This window comes from Thamnophis sirtalis, unplaced genomic scaffold (assembly GCF_051295495.1).
Source record: "Thamnophis sirtalis isolate CommonGarterSnake01/CBP01778 unplaced genomic scaffold, rThaSir2_p1.2 scaffold_29, whole genome shotgun sequence".
Classification (NCBI taxonomy): domain Eukaryota; kingdom Metazoa; phylum Chordata; class Lepidosauria; order Squamata; family Natricidae; genus Thamnophis; species Thamnophis sirtalis.
The window spans coordinates 92,634-113,629 of record NW_028261409.1 but is presented as its reverse complement, the minus strand read 5'-3'; the positions used below and the strand labels follow the sequence as shown (position 1 = coordinate 113,629).

The 20,996-nt window shown below is 63.4% G+C and overlaps 2 protein-coding genes across 5 annotated transcripts; both read left to right on the top strand.

The window, feature by feature from the left end:
* Window positions 1–1,069: 1,069 nt before the first annotated feature.
* Window positions 1,070–2,680, top strand: ZBTB9 (zinc finger and BTB domain containing 9). The gene has a single exon (XM_087703150.1). The coding sequence runs from the start codon at window positions 1,153–1,155 to the stop codon at window positions 2,662–2,664; it is 1,512 nt and encodes a 503-aa protein (XP_087559276.1). The 5' UTR covers window positions 1,070–1,152; the 3' UTR covers window positions 2,665–2,680.
* A 3,726-nt stretch (window positions 2,681–6,406) lies between these two features.
* On the top strand, window positions 6,407–19,809 carry LOC148042214 (uncharacterized). 4 transcript variants are annotated; one of them, XM_087703163.1, is made up of 12 exons: window positions 6,415–8,756; window positions 9,713–9,797; window positions 10,007–10,156; window positions 10,989–11,106; window positions 12,300–12,447; window positions 14,899–14,952; window positions 15,706–15,830; window positions 16,293–16,484; window positions 16,891–17,094; window positions 17,552–17,600; window positions 18,298–18,453; window positions 18,586–19,809. In XM_087703163.1, exons 1-12 carry the CDS (start codon window positions 6,485–6,487, stop codon window positions 18,687–18,689), a joined length of 3,657 nt encoding a protein of 1,218 aa, XP_087559289.1. In that variant the 5' UTR covers window positions 6,415–6,484; the 3' UTR covers window positions 18,690–19,809. The 4 variants fall into 4 exon arrangements, with proteins under 4 accessions (XP_087559293.1, XP_087559291.1, XP_087559289.1 ...); XM_087703164.1 differs by having other exon boundaries at window positions 6,417–8,756; window positions 9,716–9,797; XM_087703165.1 differs by lacking the exon at window positions 16,293–16,484 and having other exon boundaries at window positions 6,409–8,756.
* The last annotated feature ends 1,187 nt before the right edge of the window (window positions 19,810–20,996 follow it).

Below are 20,996 nucleotides of genomic sequence, written 5' to 3'. Positions count from 1 at the left end.
CATGCCCCTCCCCCCCTTTTTCTTTGGTAGGACTCCCCCCCCGCCCCCTCCTTTCTTTTCTCCCGCCCTCCCCCCCGCCCTCCCCCCCGGACAACGACAGGGGCTCAGGTGAGCACCGTAGATATTTATACGTATTATGATGAATATGATGAATTATTATTACTCTTATGATGACGACTCCAAGTTTGTACATATGTGAATCCCCCCCCACCCCACGGACTGCCTCCCCCCCCTTTCCCCCCCCCCTTCCCGGCTGTAATTACGCGGGATTTGTACTGTACATAGACGAGTGCGCGTCCTCCCCCCTCCCCTCCCCCTGTACAGAGACCCCGCCCCCGTCTCTCCGCGGAAGGGGGGTTCGAGGCCGCTCGGCTCCCCCCCCTCCCGCTCCCCCTCCCCCCCTCCTTTTCTCTCCAGCTCTCGGGGTTATTTTATGTCAGATTTATTTTTCTTTCTCATTTCCTTTCCTGGAGTGTGTGGTGACAACGGAAGAAAAATGTTTAATAAAAGCAGTTGGTCTTTTACGCCACGTGGCTTCTCTCCTCCGGGCAAAGAGGGAGGGTCGGGGGGGGTCCCGGCCGCTTCTCCCGCTGCCGCCCTCCTGCCGCCGCACCGAGAGGGGCGCCATCGGGGGAGACGCAGCCGGGAGCGGACCCGGGTCGCCGCCGGACGAAGCCGCGGCACGACCACGTGGCTGGAAGCCCTGAGCGCCACGCCCTCTCCGCGCTCAGCCAATCAGGGGAAGGCGACTGGAGGAAAAAAAACAACGCCGCCTACGGGCCAATCGGCAAGCACATCTACATCCGGGTCAACTAATCATCCCGCCTCCCGCTCCTGTTCCCCGATGACGCCACGGGGCGGGCAACAAAACCATCCGAACCCCCGCCCCTTTCCGCGGAGGCTCTCCGATTGGCCTGGAAAGGAGCGGGAGGTCGGCCAGAAGCCCCTTTCCGCCTCCTAATTGGGCGAGGCGCTTGGGGGCGGGGCCGCTGCCGGTCCCTCCCAGGGGAATCCCCAGCGTGCCCGGGGCCGGACTAGCGGGTCTTCCTGCCCCGCGCATGCGCAGAGGGCGCTCCAGCGCTCGGGCTGGCGGGTGGGTGCCCGCCTGAGCATGTGCAGAGCGCCGCCCGCGAGTCCTCTGCGGGGTCGGCCATGGAGGCGGAGGGGGCGCGCAGCGTGCAGATCGAGTTCCCGCACTACGCGGCGGGGCTGCTGGAGTCGCTGAACCGGCACCGGCTGGAGGGGAAGTTCTGCGACCTGTCGGTGCAGGTGCAGGGCCGCGTCTTCCGGGCCCACAAGGGCGTCCTGGCCGCCGCCTCGCCCTACTTCCACGACAAGCTCCTGCTGCGCGACGCCGGCCGGCTGGTGCTGCCGGGGGCCATCGAGCCCGAGGCCTTCGAGAACCTCCTGCAGCTCATCTACTCGGGCCGCCTGCGCCTCCTGCTCGACGCCCTCCCGGGGCACCTGCTGGCCGCCAGCGGCCTCCAGATGTGGCAGGTGGTGGACCAGTGCTCGGGCATCCTCAAGGAGCTGGAGGCCGCCGGGGGGCCGCTCGCCTACGCCCGCCCCGGCTGGGCTGCCCGCCCCTCCGCCACCGAGAGCCCCAGTAGTAGCAGCAGCGGAGGAGGAGGAGGAGGCCGCCACCACCACCACCACCAGCGCCCGGGCCCCCGTGAGGACGGAGGAGGAGGAGGAGGAGGGTCCAGCCGCCCCCACCACCCGCTCTCCCTGGACGAGGAGGAGGAGGAGGAGGAGGAGGAGGAAGAGGTGGTGAAGATCCGGGTATCCCAGGAGGAGGAGGAGGAAGAGGAGGAGGAAGAGGAGGAGGAGGACCGGCAGGCCCAGATCTGCAGCGGCTCGGCTGACCGTCTGGTGAAGGTGGTCTTGGAGGAGGAGGGGGAGGAGGAGGAGGGGGGCCGCCGCCGTGGCAGGGGCTGTCCTGGCAAAGGGTCCTCCAGTGAGCCGGGCCCGGCCTTTGCTTCGCCCCACGAGGCCCCCAAAGTCTTCTACATCAAGCAGGAGCACTTCGACCCGGAGGAGGCTGCTTCCTCTGGGCTGGGGAGCAGCCCGGCCTCCTGCCTCTCCGAGACCAACTTCCTGAAGCCCCCGGGCCGGCCCCCGGCCGCTCCCTCCGAGGTGCCGGGCCTCGGCCAGACGGAGATCCAGGCTGGCGGGCAGCTCGGCTACCTCCCCCTGCCCGGCGGGGCGTCCGCAGCTCCCGGCTCCTTGGCTGGGAAACCCCAGGCCCTTTCGGCAGACCCCGTGGCGGCTTTCCCCGAGAGCTCGTGGAAGCCCCTGGACCTGCACGGCAATGAGATCCTGGCCCACGCGGCGCACGGCCAGGCGGTGCACGCCCCCGTCAAGCTGATGTCCGCGCCCGACGGGAAGAAGTTTGGCTGCCTGTGCGGGAAGCGCTTCGCCGTGAAGCCCAAGCGCGACCGGCACATCATGCTGACCTTCAGCCTGCGTCCCTTCGGCTGCTCCGTCTGCCCCAAGAAGTTCAAGCTGAAGCACCACCTGACGGAGCACATGAAGACCCACGAGGGGACCCTGCACGCCTGCCAGGACTGCGGGCGCAAGTTCCGCCTCCAGAGCTGCTTCCTGAGGCACAAGGAGCTCTGCAAGGGGCCCGGCTGGGCCACCGCCTGCTGGACCTACAAGTAGGGCAGGGGGGGAGGGAGGGGGGGGGGAGGGGGCTGCCGGAAGCGGAAGTGGGGCTGGGCCTGCGCCTCCCCCCCCCCGAACTCCATCCAAGGGGGGGGGTGGGGGGGGCTCAGAGCAGGACGAGTTGCTCATCATCGGAAAACACGGAAACACGTGGCCCCCCCTCCCCCCCCTGAAGAGATACGGATGATGCCAGAAGCAGGTCTCCCCCTCCCCTCTGCCAAGGCCACCCGCAGAGACGTGGGGGATTGTGGGCCGGGAACTGCTTGGATGGGAAGGCCGCTGTTGCCATTCCAGGCGCTGACCGCTCTGGGCTTCTCCTGCAGCAGCGGCCAAGGGGCTCCCGAGCAGCCTCCTCTGCAGGGCAGGCCCTCTTGGTGGGGGGGTGGGGGGTGCTGAGTGGAATCCTCTCTGGGGCCTCGGCGTGAAGGCCCTTCTCTCCGGTGGTTGGAAGGAGGGTGGGGGGCCCCCTGGAGGGGCTGCTGCGCAGTGAGCAAAAAGCCTACGCTGGGGGGCTCCTGTGGCTGGGAAGCCCTTCCTCCCCCACCCACCCACTGGGAAAGCAGGGAGCGAACGGGTGCCAGGAAGGGGCCCTCCGGTCTTTCCACGAAGGCATGGGGTGAAGGGGATGTGGGGGGGGGAGGGCTGGGGGGGGAGACCTCAGCCTGGAGGCCAGAAACGACGGAGACAAGACGGTTGAAGAAGAGCTGGAAATCTTTGGCTTGGACTGCCTGGAGTGGACTGGCTGGCCTCGAGGGGCCCTTCCGGCACTGGGGTTTTGTCAGCCACGTGGGAGCTGGGCTGGAGGTGCCTCTTCTGCTCTGCAGGGAGATGAGCGAGCCCTCCCCCAAATGCTCCCCTCCGTGCTTCACCCAGAGGAGCCCAAAGGACACAGCGAATTCTCAGAGAAGCCCCCCCCCCCCCGCACAGGAAGTCTCCCGGGAGCCTCTGCTGCCCCCCCTCCCTCGCTGCTCCTGGGCCACCCCCAGAAGAGGCTCCCCTTGGAGGCCCTGCGGTGGGGCCTGGGCTGGGAGAGATGCCCACGGAGGACGGGGGTCCCTGGCCGAGGGGCTCCGGTGGGGCCTTCTTCCCTGAGGGGGCGGGGGAAGGGCCTGGGGTGGCTCAGAAGACGGTGGGGAGCCCCACAATTTGGGCTTCCGTTGCACCCCCTTCGTCTTCCAGAGACGTGGAGGGAGATCTTCTGTGGCACTGAAGGGATTTTGGCTTTAATTCAGACCCTGTTATGTCCCCCCCCTCCCCCGACACACCACCCTCCCCAATGAAGGAAAAATGCTTAAACCACCACGGGTGAGCGGTTTCATTGGGGGGACGCTGGGGGCTTCCCTTGGGAGGAGCCAGGAGGCTGCTTAGCGCATTTTCAGGGCCTGGCAAAGGGGGGGGGGTCTGCGGTGGGGGGGTGCTCAGCTGTGCCCAGGAGGGGGGGGGGGCTGGGGTGTCACTGGGTGCTCAGTGGGGGAACCACTCAAGGGCTGCGTCCAGAGGGAGCTGAGCCCCCTACGGGCTTTCCTGATCTGTGAATCCAGCCGGCATTAATAGCAATCGCAATTAGACTTATATACCGCTTCATAGGCCTTTCAGGCCTCTCTAAGCGGTTTACAGAGAGTCAGCATATTGCCCCCAACAATCTGGGTCCTCATTTGGGTCCTCATTTTACCCACCTCGGAAGGATGGAAGGCTGAGTCAACCCTGAGCCGGTGAGGTTTGAACAGCCGAACTGCTGATCTAGCAGTAGCCTGCAGTGCTGCATTTAACCACTGCGCCACCTTGGCTTCAGACCTTGGCTCTGAATTAAATGAAACTCTGTCCGTGTGTGCGTGCGTCTGTGTGCCGGGGCTGCTGAACTGCAGTGACCGTGACTCTCTTGGGGGGGGGGCAGATTTGGGGGCCACCGTAGAGCTGCTGCTTTTCTCAGCAGGGATCAGTTTCATAATCTGGGCGGTAATTTCATCGTCCTTTTTATTATTTAATGAGGAAGTGGACGATTGTGTCCGGCTGCCCCACAATGTGGACTCACCTCTGGGCCCCCTGGGGCCCCCACAGCACCGGCTGCTTCTCCCCCCCCCCCGTGTCCCCTGCCACAGACTGGGAGGGAGGGTGGTTTCTGCAGCCGGGTCAGCCCTTGACTGGGCACCCTCTGCTCACAATCAGGAGGTTGTGAGTTCGATCCTAGGCAGAAGCAGATGCTTGTGGGGGTCTGCTGCTTGGGAAGATGGACTAGATGACCTGCAAGGGCCCTTCCAACTCTGTTAATCCCCCTCCCCCCTTCCTTCCCCCGCCCTCCTCCCCCATCCGGGGCTGGAATGCAGATGGGCGACAGAGGCTCTGCCTTCTCATTTTCAACTCTTGCCCCAAAAGCTTCTAGAAGGACGTCGGCCTCCCTCCCTCTTGTGAGGCTTTGTGGGTTGTGCAGTTCAGAAGCAGCAAAGAAACGTGTCCCCCCCCCGTGGGGTCCCTCTCCCTGCTGGGCTCCCCCTCCCCCCATTCACTGGAGACCTTCCAAAAGGGAACCAGTTTAATCCCATTCCACAATAAACCAGTGCACGCCAGTCTGTGTGACAGGGACTGAGGGGGAGGGATTGGTGGGGAGGGTCTCGAAGAAGATGGCAAAGGGGGGGGGGACATAGGAAGAAAAACCTTCATGGCAGCGGAATAAACGTTTCCTAAAATGCTTTCAAGCACCCGAGATCGGCTCTTAAAAACATTTATGCAGTAAAAGACAGAATCACCACGCAGAGGCAGCAACACCCCTAGGCTTTAGCTCCAATGAAATGATTTTATAATCCCCCAGACCCAAACGGGACCGAAACGGTCGCCATACTCAGCAACCCCCCCCCCCCCCGGGAGGAGGCCAGAGCTGCGCCCCCTCCCCCTTGCAGAGGACCCTCCTGGGGAGGAATCTAGGAGGGGCGGGGGGGGCTCTCCCATCCTGGATCCCTGGCATGGACCCCCCCCCCCCAAGCGATGGCAGGGACCGGCGCCCCCTTCGTTGGTCCTGGGGGGGGGGAAGAAGCCTCGGCGTCCGGGAGGCGGCTTTCTGGCTGCGCCCCCTCCCTCCTCTGCAGAGAAGCAAGGCGCCCCCCCCCTGCTCGCTTCCCTTCTATTGGGGAGCCCCTTGCGGGGGCGGGCAGTTCCAGACTCGGCCCTGGGGAGACAATGCGGGGCGTCCGCGTCTCCCTCCCAGCGTCCCCCCCCGCCCTTTGCGGTCCCGCTTCCATGGCTGACCGGCGGGCCGGAGCATCGGGGGCCGCCGCGGACGCAGGAGGCGGGGCGGGGGCGGCGCAGGGCGAGCGGAAGAGTCACTTCCGGCCACCCGGGAGCCGCGTTTCCCGAGCAGCGGCCAGGCCTCTCCCGCCTTCTGCCGGCGGCTCCCGCCCATCGGTGGCGTTTGCAAGGCGGACAACGCTCGGCGCCCTCCGGCCGCGCGTTGCATCCGGATCGGCGTGCGCGCCATCCCGGGGGCCTCCAGGGCGCCTTTCGGCGGCCGCGCCCCTCCTCCTCCGACGCCTCCTGCTCCTCCTCCTCCGCCGGCAGCAGCAGCAGCGCAGGGAAGGCAAGCGGCGGAGCCTTCCTCCCGCTCCCCCCCCCCCGTCCCCTGGGCTGCCCTGCGCGCCTCCTGGGCTCCCGCAGCTGCACCCGAAGCCCCCGCCGGCGAAGCGGCCGCGGAAGCCCCCGAGCAGCGGCGGGAGGGGCGAAGGGAGGGCGGGCGCCTGTCCCGCCCCTCCCTCCCCTCCCCTCCTCCTCTTTCCCGGGGCCGGAAGCGCCGGCGGAGCGGGAGGGCGCGCGCGGCGGGGCGGCGGCGATGGAGCCGGGGTCGGCGGGGCCGGTGGCGGTGGGCGCGCCGGCCTTCTCCCCGGAGTGGATGGCCTGCCTGCTGGCGGAGGCCGAGGCGCTGCTGGCCGAGCGGGTCTCGGGGCCGGTGCGGGCGCGCTGGCGGCGGGAGGTGAAGCTGCCGCGGATGAGCCTGGAGGGCTGCCTGGAGCAGCTGAGCGAGGCGCGGCGCGGCCGGGAGGCGCTGCTGGCGCGGGTCGGGCCGCTCTCGGAGCCGCAGCAGGAGCGGCTGCAGACCTTCCTGCGGCTGGAGATGGCGCTGCTGCGGGAGATGCGGGCGCTGCGCGAGAGGGCCCTGGCCTCCGCCTTCGCCATCGCCAAGAAGGGGGAGCCGCCCCCGGCGCAGCAGCAGCAGCAGCAGCAACCGGCGGCGGCGGCGGCCCCGACGCAGACGGCGGGCCTGGGCCGGCCGGAGGAGGGAGGCGGCGCGCGGGTGGTGTCGGCGGCCGAGGCGGCCTCGCAGGCCAAGGCGGCGGCGCAGCGGGAGGCGCTGGCGGAGGCGCTGTGGGAGCCGGGCGGCGTCGGGGCGATGATCGCGCGGAGCGGGGACCTGCAGCTGGCGCTGGAGCAGCTGGTGAGCGAGCGGCTGGGCGAGGCGCTGCGCGGGCTGGAGCGGGCGGTGCGCGGGGAGGGCCGGGCGCGGGTGCGGCAGCTGCTGGGCCTGCGGGACGCGCTGCTGGAGCAGGAGGGCGGCTGGGCCGAGCGCGCCGGGGCGCTGCGCGGGGAGGCGCGGGGGCTGCTGCGCGGGGCCGGGCGGCCGCGGGCGCTGCGGGAGAAGGCGGCGGCGCTGCGCGACTGCCTGGCCGAGGCGCCGCTGGAGGAGCTGCGGCCGGCGCTGGAGAAGGCGCTGGCGCTGCTGGAGAAGACGGACAGCTGGTGGGTGGCCTGGCTGGAGAAGGCGCTCTGGGCAGCCCCGCTGGAGGAGGCCGAGGCGGCCCGGCGGGAGGCGCAGGCCCTGAGCGCCGCCCTGCAGGAGCAGCCGCCGGGGGACGACCAGGAGGGGGAGGAGGAGGAGGAGGCGGCGGGGCTGCTGCGCGCCCTGCAGCCCGAGGGCTCGGAGGGGTCGCCGCCGCCGCCCTCCCCGCGGTGGGGCTCGCTGGAGGAGATGCGCGACGCCCTGCAGAGCGCGCCCTTCGACGAGGTCTTCGCCCTGCTGAAGCAGCCGCGGGCGCTGCGCCAGGCGCTGCCGGAGAGCCCCGGGGCGGAGGAGCCGGTGGAGCTGGCGGGCGTGCTGGGGCCGCTGCAGGAGGCCTTCTGGCGGGCGCGGCCGGGCGCCTGGCGGGAGCAGCTGAGCGGCCTGCGGAGCGGCGGCTGGGAGGAGGCGGCGGCGGCGCTGCTGGAGAAGGTCTGGGCGCTGAAGACGGAGGCCTTCCTGATGGCCGCCGACCTGGACCGCGAGGAGAAGGTGGCGGCGCTGGCCGAGGAGCTGCGGGAGCTGCGCGAAGCCGCCGCCGCCGCCCCGCTGGCCGACCGGGAGGCGCTGCGGGAGGCGCTGGCGGCCCTGCGGGCGGCCCTGCACGCTCTGCCCGTGCGGGAGGTGCTGCTGCTGCGCGCCCGGGCCAAGGCGCTGCGCAAGGCGGCCACCGACTTCTGGCTGGAGCCGCTGGCCGAGCCCGACGCGCTGCTGGGCGAGGCGGAGGCGCTGCGGGAGGCGCTGGCCGGGTCGGCGCTGCGGGAGCCGCTGGGCGCCAAGGCGGAGGAGCTGCGCGGGGCGCTGCGCGAGATCGCCAAGAAGAAGATCAGCGTGCTCTCCTACTACCTGTGGAACGTGCTCTGGAGCCCCCTCTGGAAGAAGGTGGGCGACATGCAGCGCGCCCTCTGGAAGACGCCGCGCAAGGAGGAGGGCGCCGTGCAGGAGAAGCTGGCCGACCTGGAGCACGCGCTGGACGAGATCCTGGAGGACAACCTCAGCGGCCTGCCCCGCATCCTCTACGCGCTGCCGGGCATCGTGACGGCCCTGCAGAAGAAGGTGCACGCCGTGCGCGAGAGCCTGCAGGAGACGCCGCCCGAGATGGCCGTGGCGCTGCAGGGGAAGGTGGTGGCCATGCAGGAGGCGCTCTGGAAGATCCCCTTCAAGGAGGCCCACCTCATGCAGGAGGACCTCAAGGCCTACTGCCTGGCCCTGCAGAGGAAGGTGGAGGCCTGGTGGGCGCGCAGCCCCGAGGCGGCCCCCCCGGCCAAGGCGGCCCCCAGGATGGAGAGACGGGAGGCCGGCTGGACCAGGAGCTCCGCCCGCGAGACAGGTAGGGAAGGGCAGGGGGGCCCCCGGGGGGGGGAGGGGGAGGGAGGGCATCCTCTGAGAGCTGCCGAGGGCCGGGGAGCCTCTGCCAGGAGGGGGAGGAGGAAGGCCAGTGGAGAGGGTGGGGGTGGGGTGCCCCTGCCTGGCCTCTTAATGAGCCTTGGCCAAAGAGATGGGAGCGCCACGGGCAGAGAGAGAGAACAGACAGAGACAGCCCGGAGCGGCTGCCTCCATCCCGGGCGAGGCCAGCCTTTGCGGAGAACCAGCCCCATCTGTAGCTGGATCCATGGGGCCCCCTCTGGGGCTTCCCCGCCAGGATCAGGCCACACGGATTCCCCCTGTTCTGGCTCCAGTGGGACCCCCTCCTCTTCGGGAAGGCTTCTCCTTCGCTTCCCTCCACTGGCTGCTGGTCTTCATAGAAAGCGGGGCCTTCTGGGGGGGGGGCTCTCCCCATCCAGGGTCCCCCCGTGGTCCCCCCCCTTCCTTGCTTATGGGAGCTCCTCTGCCCCCCCTGCTGCTTCGTGGCCCTGCCCTCGGTCGCTGCCTGAGTGAGCTGCGGTTGAGGGGCAGCAGGTGGAAAGGGGGGGGGCAGCCCTAAAATGTGTGTGTGTGTGGGGGGGTGTCCAGACCAGTGAGAAAGATGGCGGGGGTGGGGGGGCAGAGGAGGAAAAGCACCCTCCCTCCTTGCTCTAATGGGCATTTGAGTAGCCTTCCTCCCGTTCGTCCATGGAGGGAGGTGAAGAGCGCAGAGCATCGCAGGGCTGGGAGGGCCCTTGGAGGTCTTCCAGTCCAACCCTCTGCTCCAGGCAGGGGAGCCCTCTCTTCTTTGAAGTCCAGCAGCCAATGGGGGCCGAAGGGTGGGCTGGTCAGCTCCCAGCTTGGGGGCAGCTCTTGTCTTTATATGCCGCCCCGATGGCCTTCTCTCTCAGCTGACGGAGGGGGGGGAACCTTCTCTCTAAGCAGCCGCCGATCCAGGGGACGCTGAGATTGGAGGATCCAGGCAGCCGACCGCTTCCCCTCCAGCAGCAACACCTGAGGTGCCAAAGTAAGAGACCCCTGCGAGGGGGGGGGCTGAATGAGGACTCCTGGGGGGGGGGGCTTCACCTCTGTTTCCCTCAACCCCTCCCCCTACTTCCTCCCCCCCCCCCTTCCACGCCCAACTCCGAAGTCGCCACTGCAGCCGCTTGTGGTTTAGCTTCCGGCTCTGGGGGGCAAATGAGAGGCCGCAGGGTCCCTTTGTGGTCCTTTTTCCAGCCCCCCCACCGGAGAAGCCGCCCCCACGGTTCGGGCTGGGAGTTTCCAGTACTCTGCGCTCAAAGCCATCCCACACTCCCACTTCCAGCAGAGGAAGGACTGGTACGAGAACACCGACCAGGACCTGCGCGATTACGTGGTGCAGAGGCTGTGAGTGACCCTCGGGGGGGGGGGGGAGGCTTGGAGGGGGGGGGCTGCCCTGTGCCGGGCTTGGACGAGGCAGCGAGGAAATGGGAAAGAAAGGAGTGAAAAAATGGCTTTGATGTTCCTTGTTTTCAGTGGGGAGAAATGTCATCTGTGTTTTATTCTGCTCCCGCCTCTTCCTCTCTTGGAGTTTTGGGGCTGTGAATAAAGTCTCCTTTCTCCTGGCTCCCCTAAAGCCAAAGCTTCTCAAACCCTGTTTGCATCCTCATCTAGGGAGCGATAAAAGCCGTCTTTAAAAAGAAGAATAGTGTACTTATTTGACTGCATTAGCTGCCCATCCCAGAGGTCCTTTTTCAGGAGGCAATTGGACTTTCCTTGTTTTTTCTTTTTTTGAAGGCGTTTCTCTTCTCATCCGAGAAGCTTCTTCAACTCTGACCGAACGGTGGAGAACGGAAGGATTTATACCCCTTGCAGGCAGCCGGTCGCTGGCATCCTTTCAGAGAGTCCTTGAGGCCACTGGGAGGTTTGTGTCCTCAGAGTCACCCCCAAGTAGCCTCAAGGACTCCCTGAAAGGATGCCAGTGACCGGCTGCCTGCAAGGGGTATAAATCCTTCCGTTCTCCACCCTCCAGTCAGAGCTGAAGAAGCTTCTCGGATGAGAAGAGAAACGTCTTCACAAAGGAAACTCCACTTGCCTCCTGGAAAAGCACCTTTGGGGAGGGTGGGGTGGGGGGTGGGGGGGGGCGACGACCATGGCCCGGGTGGCTGGGAATCCCCCCAGGCTCTTGGGCCACCGTTTTGCCAGTCCTGCTGACGGCCGGCCGCCTTTCCCCCTGCAGGGTCCATGCCATCTTCCCTGCTTCTGACTTGGCCCTCCTGGAGGGTCGCCAGGTGGAGAAGGTGGTCTCCTATGCCAAGAAGGTGGAAGGGGACGTCTACCAGTCGACCAACCACTGGGTAGGTGGTCTTGCCCTCCTCCTCCTCCTCCTCGCCCAGGTGCCCCCTTTCCCAGGGCTGGAGGCCAGCCGGGTCTCCCCACCTGGGGAGTACCGTATTTTTCAGACTATAACACGCCTTTTTCCCTCAAAAAAGAGGGTGAAAATCTGGGTGCATCTTATACAGTAAATACGGCATACGCCCCCTTTGCAAAAACGGATATGCAGAGGGTTTGGGAGGCCTGCAAATTGCTCCTGGGGGCTGGAGAGGGCAAAAAAGAGCAAAAAGGGGGGCTGTTTTTGCCCCCCCCTCAGCCCCCGGGAATACTCTACGAGCCTCCCAAAGCTCTGCATGCCCCCCCCCTCCTTTTTGTGTGTGCAAAAAAAAAGGTGTGCAGAAGGTTTTGGAGGCCTGCAAACCTTTTAAAAAAACCTTTACCTCTTCAAAATCTCAGGGTGCATCTCATAGTCTGAAAAAACAGGGTAAGTAGGGGCTTCGCCGAGTCAGATCTCTGGGCTTCACGTTTCTCTCTGTGAAATGTCATCAAATCAGAATTAGATCTTTTTGGGGGGGGGAGGGTCTTCTCTGAACCCAACCTTGCGTCCATCTGGTCACCTCGCCTCCCACATTGGCACCAGACTTACAACCGTTCGTTTAGTAACTGTTCGAAGTTACAACAGCACTGAAAAAAAGCGACATGGCCATTTCCCAGAGTTACGACCGTTGCCGCATCCCCTCGGTCCCTTGATTAGGATTCAGACGCTTGGCAACTGACTCATAGTTATGACGGGGTCATCTGATCCCCTTTTGCAACATTCTGACAAGCAAAGTCAGTGAGGAATCCAGATTCACTTAATGACCGCGTTGCTAGCCTAACTACAATGATTCACTTAACAACTGTGCCAGGAAAGGTTGCAAAGTGAGGCAAAGTTCGCTTCGCTGTCGCACAGTCCTTCGGGGGTCCTCTGAGGGGGCCCGTTGGCCGGTTCCTTCCCTTGCTGTCTTCCATCTGACCCAGCGGACGCAGCCCCCGCCTCTGCTGGCCCCCCCCCCGTCCCGGCCTCTCGGACGCAGAAGGGGAGGGCGGAGGCCCTCCCTCCCCCCCATCCCCCCCCCCGCTGCTCCTCAGCCGATTCCGTGGCAATACCTTTGGGGGCCGTTGCGGGAGAGATTCAGGCCCTGCTCTAAAGCGCTTTCCTTTGCTGCTTCCCCAGGACGTCTATTGCTGCCTAATTATGGTGAAGCTCTTCAAGATAGAGAAGGCGCTGAGGGAGAAGAGGGCCTCCCGGGCCCACAAACGAGCCACCGCAGACGGCCAGGCCTCCTCGCCTGGGGCACCGGCCCAGCCGGGGTTGCCTCTCAGTAAGTACTCCGCCAAGGGGCCACAGGAGACGGGGATACCCCTGCGCCTGGGCCTCTCTTCTGATTCCGGGGGGAACCCGCTGCTGCGCCCCAAATCGAGTGTCGGAACTGTCCTCCTGAGCTCCAGCCCCTCTGCGCCAGGCGCCAGCCTGACATAGACTTTTGTGGGGGGGTGGGGGGGGTAGGGAGCTGCTGGGGAAGCGGGAACTGAAACTCCCCATTGTGCCTTCCTGGGACCCAAGAGGCCGGAATGCAACGCCCCCCCCCGCCCCCCCATGCAACAATTCCTTTGCATGCAACTGGACGGGAGGGAGATAACAGGGAAGAGGAAGGAGTGAGTGAGGGAAAGTTAACCGGGGAACCTTCAGGTGCAGCTTTTTAGTTCTAGCCTTTTAGCTTGAAAGTGTATCTCGCACAAATGGGAGTCGAGGGTCTCCCTTTCCTAAGAGCCCAAGTTGGGGCAGGCATGACATCAACTCTGCCCACTGCTTGAGCAGGATTTCTCTCCTGTCGAAAGGATGTTCAGGGACGGGTTTTGTGAGAGGTGGGCTTCCTCCCACCAAGGTCGGGCAGGGTCTCTTGGCTGCAGCTGCTCGGCTGTTTCGCTGACCGCTCCCTGAAAGTTGGTGGGAAGAGGAGGCCCCCTTTGAGCGGAGTTTTCTTGTCCTGGTGCGGGAGGCGCGTCCGTCCCTTAGCCCGGCTGCTTTCGGGTGCTTTATATTCACCTCTTGTCTTTCCTAACGAAACTTTTCTCTGGAGGACTCGTCGGTTGTGCTTTGCGCTTTGCGGTTTGGTCCTCCCGGCAGCAGCTGCCATTCAAAGGCCTTCAGAGATTTTGCTCCTTCACGGATGGTTGATTGACAGGTTGGGCCGGTTCAGGGCCACAGACGGGCGGTTTCCCCTTTGAATGGCTGCTGGGGGCCTCTGGGACGCTGCCTCCCCCCAGGCTCCTCCTGGCTCCATCTGCGTTTCTCGGGCAGTTGCGGTTCTGCCAGCTGTGTGAGTGGTCCTTCTCCCCTCCAGCCGGCCGCAGACTCTGCTCCGTGACTCACAGGGGCGTTTTAAAGAAAACCAGCCCATTTCGGATGGCGTCCATCCGCCCCGTGGAAGCGGTTCTCAACCTGTGGGTCGGGAGCCCTTTGGGGGGGTGTCGAACGACCCTTTCACAGGGGCCGCCCAAGACCATCGGGAAACACGTGTTTTCGATGGTCTTAGGAACCGAGGCACCAATTTTATGGTTGGGGGTCACCAGAAGACGAGGGGCTCTGCATTGAAGGGTCGTTGGGGAGGCCGGGAACGGCTGCTCTGTGGGGCCCAGCAGGGAATCGGGAAGAAGAAGGAGCCTTCACTCCTCTTTCGCACCTGGTTTCCTGATCTGTTCTGCAGATCCGTTTCACACAGTCTCCGCTTTGTCCCACTGGGGTTGGGAAAGTCTGGGTTGTGTTCGTGTGCGTGTTCGTGCGTATGTGCGTGTGTGTGTCTTTTGGGCAGGGTGGGGGCCACTTCATCACTGGGGGCTTTTTCGCCTCCTTCCCCAACTTCTCCAGGGAAGGATTTTGGTCTGCCATTTCTCCCTTCTTGTGGTTGTGGTGTGGGTGAGTTTGGAGGAGAGTCTTTTTCTGTGTTGCCGCTCTTTAATTTCCCCCCTCCCGACTCAACGTGGAGGCCCTTCCCTGACAAAAGCCGCCGCAGGGCTGCCAACTCGGCTGCCAGATTACAGCTTCCGGGAGCGAGATCTCCCGGTCTGTGGAGGTCCGGCTGGTGAAGTGACCGACCGGGACTCCCCCTGTGTCCTCCTCACAGGGACAATCTGCCCTCGAGGGGGAGATTCCCCCCCACCCCCCTTTGTCCACTCTCAGAATGGGCTTCTTCTCCTGGATCAGGGGAGGCAGGTTCGAATCTTCCAATATTTGAGGGGCTGCCCTAGAGAGGAGGAAGGGAGGGGGGGGGTCAAGCTGTTTCCCAAAGCCCCCGAAGGCCAGAGAAGGAATAACGGATGGAAACTGACCAAGGAGAGATTCAACCCGGAAATGAGGAGGAAGTTTCTGGCAGAAAGAAAGGAAGCGGAACAGAAGTTGCCTCTGGAGTTTGTGGGAGCTTCTTGACGCTCTCAAGGGGAGGCTGGACAGAAATGGGTGTAGGGTCTCTTCCTTGAGCAGCGGGGTTGGACTAGATGACCTCCAAGCTCCCTTCCAACTCTGTTACTGTGTTACTGTTTAATTTGGCTTTGCTTATCATTAAGGGCTCTGCACGGAGGTTTCCCCCTCCCTCCCTTCTCGAATACCTGCCCCTCGAGGGTGAGTTGCAGGGACTACAAAGCCCCTTTCAGCCATGTTGTTGAGCAAAGACGGCGGAAGGCTCTTCACGCGGCCTGTTTTTCATTCAGGCGCCTTTCGCCCTTCGGCAGAATCACGGAAGGGATTGAACTGGGTTGTGTGTTTTCATTGACAGGCAGTCAGCTGGCCGCCCCAGAAGTGCCTCTGAGCCCCACGCAGGACCCCCCAGGTATGTCCTTCCTTTCACTTTCGTTTAACCCAAGCCAGCCTTCCCATCTCGGCCTTTCCCTGACCCTCAAGGACCCCAATACTTCAGCCCACTCAGGCGGGGAAACGCTGAAGCGAGGGGGACGTTATCCCCACAACCACTGCAGCCAAAGATTTGGCTTCTACTGGTCGGCCTGGCCAAAGGGGCAGCGGGAGAAGCAGCCTTAGTCGGCCGGCCGGCTCTGTGGCGGTCCCCGGGGTCTCTTCCTGCGTGGGCACAACCCCTGCCTGCCTTCCCTCTTTGGACGGGCAATTTGGGGGTGCTCATTTTCTCTGAACAGATTTGAACAGTTCGGCTGTTCAAATCTCACCGGCTCAAAGGTTGACTCAGCCTTCCATCCTTCCGAGGTGGGTGAAATGAGGACCCGGATTGTTGTTGGGGGCGATATGCTGACTCTGTAAACCGCTTAGAGAGGGCTGAAAGCCCCATGAAGCGGTATATAAGTCGAACTGCTATTGCTATTGCTATTGCTCTGCGCGGGGGGGGGGGGCGGGGGGGGGCAAGCCAGCCTTCCTTTCGGCCATTGCAAGTTTTGTGCAGGGCCCCAGTTTTTCTCTCTTTGCTTAACCCAGGATTTAGGGTGTTGTGTGAACCCGTTCGTTTCACTGCCAAGGGGAATTTCACCATTTCAGGGTGGGGGCTTGGGGGGGGGCAAGTGGCGTTGAGGTGCAGCCGGCAGCCAGTTGAGCTTCTCCTGGGTTCTGCCTTCTGCAGTTGTCGGTCAGCTGAACCCCATGTCCATTTGGACCATCCAGAGCTCCCCCGCTTCGCTGGACCCCCCGGCGGCCTCTCCGATGGACCCGCCTGCTCAGACTCACGACGAGGAAGCGGCTCTGACGGTTGGTTCCCCACCCCCCGTCCCCCTTGCCCTTCTCCGCAGCCAGACCCTTCACTCTAACCACTGCACCACCACCGCCGCTCTTACCACATCAGCCCCGGTGGGTGACTCGGGGTGTGGATCTCACCGTGCTTAGAAGTTCACTCTGTGACTCTGCAAGGCGGGCATAGCAAATACACGGGGTGGGGGTGGGGGTGGGAGGAGCCCCTCCTGCAGGATACCTTGGCAGCCGTGCCGATCCTGAGCGGGAGGAGTCCATTTCTTCTCTCCCACCGGCACGAAGGAAACCCCTCTTCATTTCTGGGTGGGAAAAGCCCTGAGCTGGGGGGGGAGGGGCTGCGTGCGGTGGGTTCTGGTCCGGAGAAGCCCCCAGCCGTTTTCTTGGGTGTGCCGCCCCTTCTGCCACGAGTGGGCGCCCTTCGCACCCGCGTCGTGTAGCCTGATGGCCCCTCTTGTTTCCTAGATGGCCGCCTCTCCCCCTTGGATGCCTCAGCCCCAAAGCACCCCGAGGGCCCCTTCGGGCACCTTCCCGAGTCCCCCTCTGGCCCCCGGCCAGTTCCTGCCCCCGCACCTCTTCCCTGCCCCCCTGGGAACTCTGGACACCAGCGGGGGCCTCCTGGGGGAGTCGCCTCTGCAGGGAGGAGGAGGAGTCCAGGTAGGCCTTTCGGGTGGGGGGGTGGGGTGGGGGCGCTGTGCTTCGTTCCCCTTGCCCACCTGGGGGGGGGATGGGGAGTTTGAGGATTTCAGTTGGCAAAACTCTACATATCCAGGGTGTGTCTGTTCCACTTCTCTGCTGCCCCCCCCCTTGGCCCCTGTGGGCAGCAGGATCGCTGGCCTTGGCCGGTCTCCATCTGATGCCCCCACGACCACCCCCCAGCGATGCCCGAGATACCTCATTGGGTGCCAGTCTGCCAGTTGCTGCTGTCCATGCATTCCCCGCGACTGGCCCCGAAGATTTGGGATGTGCCCCCCTCCTTCGGTTGGGGCCGGGGCCCCTTGCAGAGAGGGGCCCTTGGTGGGGTTTGATGAGCTTCTGAATGGTCTGTTCTCCCTCCTGGCAGGGTCTGGATCCGGGCTCCCCCCTCTCGTACTCCGCGCCCACCGTGGCCCCTCTTCCCCCTCACGCCTTGCCAGGGGCCCAGAGCCACAGTGCGTCCTCGGGGCCGATGGTGGCAGCAGCACCAGGCCTGAGCCCAGAGCCCCTTCCGCGTCAGCAGCAGCCCCCACCGCCCTGCCCAAAGTCAGCCCCGGGCCCTGGCACCCTGGTGAGTGCGTGGGGGGGGGCTTAGGGGGCAAAGTCGGCCTCCTGCTGGGACCTTTCTGAGCAAGAGCACCGCAAAACGGTGCCAGGAAGGTTTTGGGGCTGCTTCTTCCACCGGGTGGGGGGCCCCTGCCCCTCTTCTCCTCCCCTCCTGCCTCTGTGGCCATTTCCAGACCCAGAAAACACCTTTCCCACTTGGGCTGTTGTGCAAAAAGCCCTCTTGGGAAACCCACTTGGGGCTCCTCCTGGATGCGTCCAGCCTCTGGAGGGAAGCCATCGGGGGAGGGGGGTCTGGAGGCTGCAGGCCGGAGAGAGGCTGAAGCCGGGTGCTGGAGTGGGGCTGCCGGTTCCCCTGCAGGGGACAGGGAAAGGTGGGGGGTGGGGGGGTGGGGGTTGAGAGCTGATGGCTTCCGAGGTGCCCTCTCTTCCTGGCAACCATTTCTGCCTTCTGTTCCCACCAGGGGGAGCCCTATTTTGGGACCAGAGAGGCCTCCTCCCACGGACTGCTTGGTAAGTTCTTCCATGCCTGGGCCCCTCCTGGCCAAGCCCTCCGGAGGACACAGGAATCCCCACTCCCTACCTGTGCCTCTCCGTCCTCCCAACCCCTCGCGTGGAAGAGCACCCCCTACCTGCTGGCCTGGGCAGTGCCGGGGGGGAGGGTGCCCAGGCCAGCTGCAGCTTCGGGGTGCAGCAGCTCAAGGCCTTCTCCCCCCGCCCAGGCCAGCCAGAGGCCCCTGCTGCTCCTTCCTGGGAGGGTGGGGACCACTGGTGACCCCCTCCATTTTCCCCTGTGTGGGGGAACGAGGGTCTTAAAGAGTTGAGGTCTCCAGCACCATCCCGGAGCCCCCGGGGCAAATGTTGAGAAGAGCCAAGGTGGCGCAGTGGTTAAATGCAGCACTGCAGGCTACTTCAGCTGACTGCAGTTCGGCTGTTCAAATCTCACCGGCTCAGGGTTGACTCAGCCTTCCATCCTTCCAAGGTGGGTAAAATGAGAACCCAGATTGTTGTTGGGGGCAATATGCTGACTCTGTAAACCGCTTAGAGAGGGCTGAAAGCCCTATGAAGCGGTAGATAAGTCTAACTGCTATTGCTAACTGCTATTCCATCCTCCCCCAAGGTGGCCCTCTCTGCCCCAAAGGAGCAACAGCTCCTCCTGCCTGGCCTGCAGGTGCCCCCGGAGGCTTTAGGAGGTTTCCGTTCTTTGCAGGTAAACGTCGGAGGCTGGCCGAAGGGGGCTGGAGGGCACCCCCTGCCGGCTCCTCTCCCTCGGCCCTGCCCGATGCCCCAGCGCAGCCATCTCCGGTGACGCTCGAGTCCCTGCAGCGCTCGCTGGAGGACCTGCGGATATCCATCCTAGGCAACTGTAAGTGGGGTGGCCCCTTCTGTGACCCCCCCTCCAACCGGTGGGTCTGTTTGGCTGGCCTCTTTCCCTGGGCCCCTCCCCCTCTACTCCCCACAGCCCCGCCTGACTCTCCCCCATTGCCTCCTTCCGCAGTGGGAGCCGTGCACAGGCAGGTGGAGGCCCTGGAGAAGAGGATCCAGACGCTGGAGCGCTGGCGGGCAGAGACGGAGGGGCGCCAGCAGCTGCCGCAGCCGTAGCCACCAGCCGGGCTCCCCTCCCGCTCCTCCTTTCCGTGTACAGAAGGCCCCGTTCTCAGGACAGCTCCTCTTCCGCTTCACTTCTTATTCCTCAACGTGTCAAACGGAAGACAATTTCCGCTCTGTTCCTTGGACGGCAGTGCCTGGTCGGTGGAGAAGGGCCTCCCCAGCACATCCCTCCCCCCCACCGTGCTCCATCCGCTGCCGGACGGCCGTGGTGCCCAGGGATGGGACGGCCTCTGAAGCCGAGGGGGAAGGCTGTGGAAGCCGAGGCTGCTCCAGAAAGTGCCCAGCCGTCCCTGGGTCCCGGAGAGAGAAAGTGTGTGTTTGTGGGAGAGGATCTCCGGGGAGGGCACAGGGGCCGAGGCCAGTGACAGGCCGTGGGAAGCCCCAGTGGGAACTGGGCTGCTCTGGCCGGTCTGGGTGGTGGTGGGTTGGCAGCCTCCTTGCTTGGAAGGTCAGCTCTGAACTGCGTCTGCTCACGCCTGACTGGGAGCGTCCTGGGACTTCACCTCCTCCTCCTCCTCTTCCTCCTCCATGAATGTCGCTGTCCTGGAAGAGACGGACGCGGACAGCAGTTTCAACCCCGCAAGTGGCCTCCTCCTCCTCCTCTTCTGCCCAGGGCCGTCTTGCCTGCCGAGCGAGGGGGTCTGTGCCAGCTCTGAGTGGGAGGGACGGCTGTGTGGACGGCCGGGAGCGAGGGCCACCTGGACGCTGGCGGTAGGCCCACCCGAGCGCGGAAGGGCAGGTGGGGAATTCGCTCCATCCGGTTTGTGGTTTTTGATGCCAGGCGGTTTGTTTGGGAAGGGAAAGTTTTGGGGAGGGACCCGCTCTGCATGCCGGCCGCGAAGGCGAAGGACTGTGAAGGCGGCACAATCTGCCTGTCCCTCATGAAGTCACCTCTGCGGGTGGGAAATGACCTCCTCTAGGGGGCTTCAACTCTGCCGGGCTCTGCCGGACGTTTCCAAGGACGGCGCTTCCTTCAGGCGGCTGTCGCAGGGGAAGATCCGGGTTGGCCTCAGGGGGCCCGAGAACAGGGGGTTGCTTGGTCGCTCAAGAAGACTTCTGCCTTTTAATAAAACAATTTAATAAAACAAAATAAAAACTGTTAGCTGGAAAAGATGCTCTGGGCTCCTGGTTTCTTCTAGGAGGGGGGAGAGGAAGTGGGGGGGGGAGATTGGCTGAATCTACAATCTAAAACTCACAAAAAGGCACAGAACCGTAGAAACCACTGGCCCCAGATAACCGTTCCCCGGGGCGAGATGGTTGGTTGACCTCACTGTCAGGAAATTCGGTTCCCGGTTGCTTCTCTCCATTAGTTTCCATCCATTTGCTTCTTTCCTTGCCCTCTGGGGGTAGGGAAGAGAGGGAGTGGAGGGGCAGCAATTGGCCAGTAACTGCTCTCCCACAGGAAGGGGGGGCTCAGAACTGAAAGGGGAAAAATTGGACCCCGAGGGCACTTTCCCCCTTGAAACGTGGCCTTCAGAAAAGCTGTTAAAACCTGGCTGTTCCGACCTTATTATGTAGGGTCCAGCCCCAATTTGAATGTATGTATGCGTGTTGGAGAATTTCAATCTTTATTTTTATTTTGTTTGTTTTTCTTTTTTTGTTCTGTGTAAGCCTCCCGGAGTCCTCCAGGATTGGGCGGCCTATAAATCTAATAAATTAAATTAAATTAAATTACGTGACGTCAGATCTCGGAGAATCAAGGATATTTATATATATATATAAATTTATATATGTATGTATGTATGTATACCTACATACATATATACATACATACATATATATATATTAATAAATTTATTTATCAGTACAAATACAACACAAATGTAACAAAGGCAACAGTAAAAATAATGGCTTTCTGTCGTGAAGGTCTCTTGTGACGAGCTGATAGACAGAAAGGAAGCAGTAGGACTCCTCCCATATTTGGGCATACCAGGGGTTGTGACACTACACACACACACACACAAACACACACACACACATTCCTCTATCAACCAGCAGAGGTCAGACTTCAACCATAAATTCTTCTAATCTCCACCCTCCAGTCGGAGGTGAAGAAGCTTCTTGGGTGAGAAGTGAAATGTTTTCAAGGAAGAAGCAGAAAGTCCAGTTGCCTTTTGGAAAAAGCCCCTTTGGGAAAACCAGTAACAGAGTCGGAAGGGACCTTGGAGGTCATCTAGTCCAACCCCATGCTCAGACAGGAGACCTCCAGAGACACAGGTCATATTTTTTTTTCCCCTTTAAAAGAAACCAGGAACAACTGATAGGGCCAGAGATTTGTTCCCCCCCCCCAGCCTCCCC

What these genes read in the sequence shown, in the direction of transcription:
- LOC148042214 (XM_087703163.1), top strand. Translation starts at nt 6,485, where the DNA reads ATGGAGCCGGGGTCGGCGGGGCCGGTGGCGGTGGGCGCGCCGGCCTTC. An exon ending in ACCAGTCGACCAACCACTGG is followed by an intron (nt 11,107 to 12,299) that starts GTAGGTGGTCTT and finishes CTGCTTCCCCAG; the next exon opens with GACGTCTATTGCTGCCTAAT. An exon ending in AGGGAGGAGGAGGAGTCCAG is followed by an intron (nt 16,485 to 16,890) that starts GTAGGCCTTTCG and finishes CCCTCCTGGCAG; the next exon opens with GGTCTGGATCCGGGCTCCCC.
- ZBTB9 (XM_087703150.1), top strand. Translation starts at nt 1,153, where the DNA reads ATGGAGGCGGAGGGGGCGCGCAGCGTGCAGATCGAGTTCCCGCACTAC.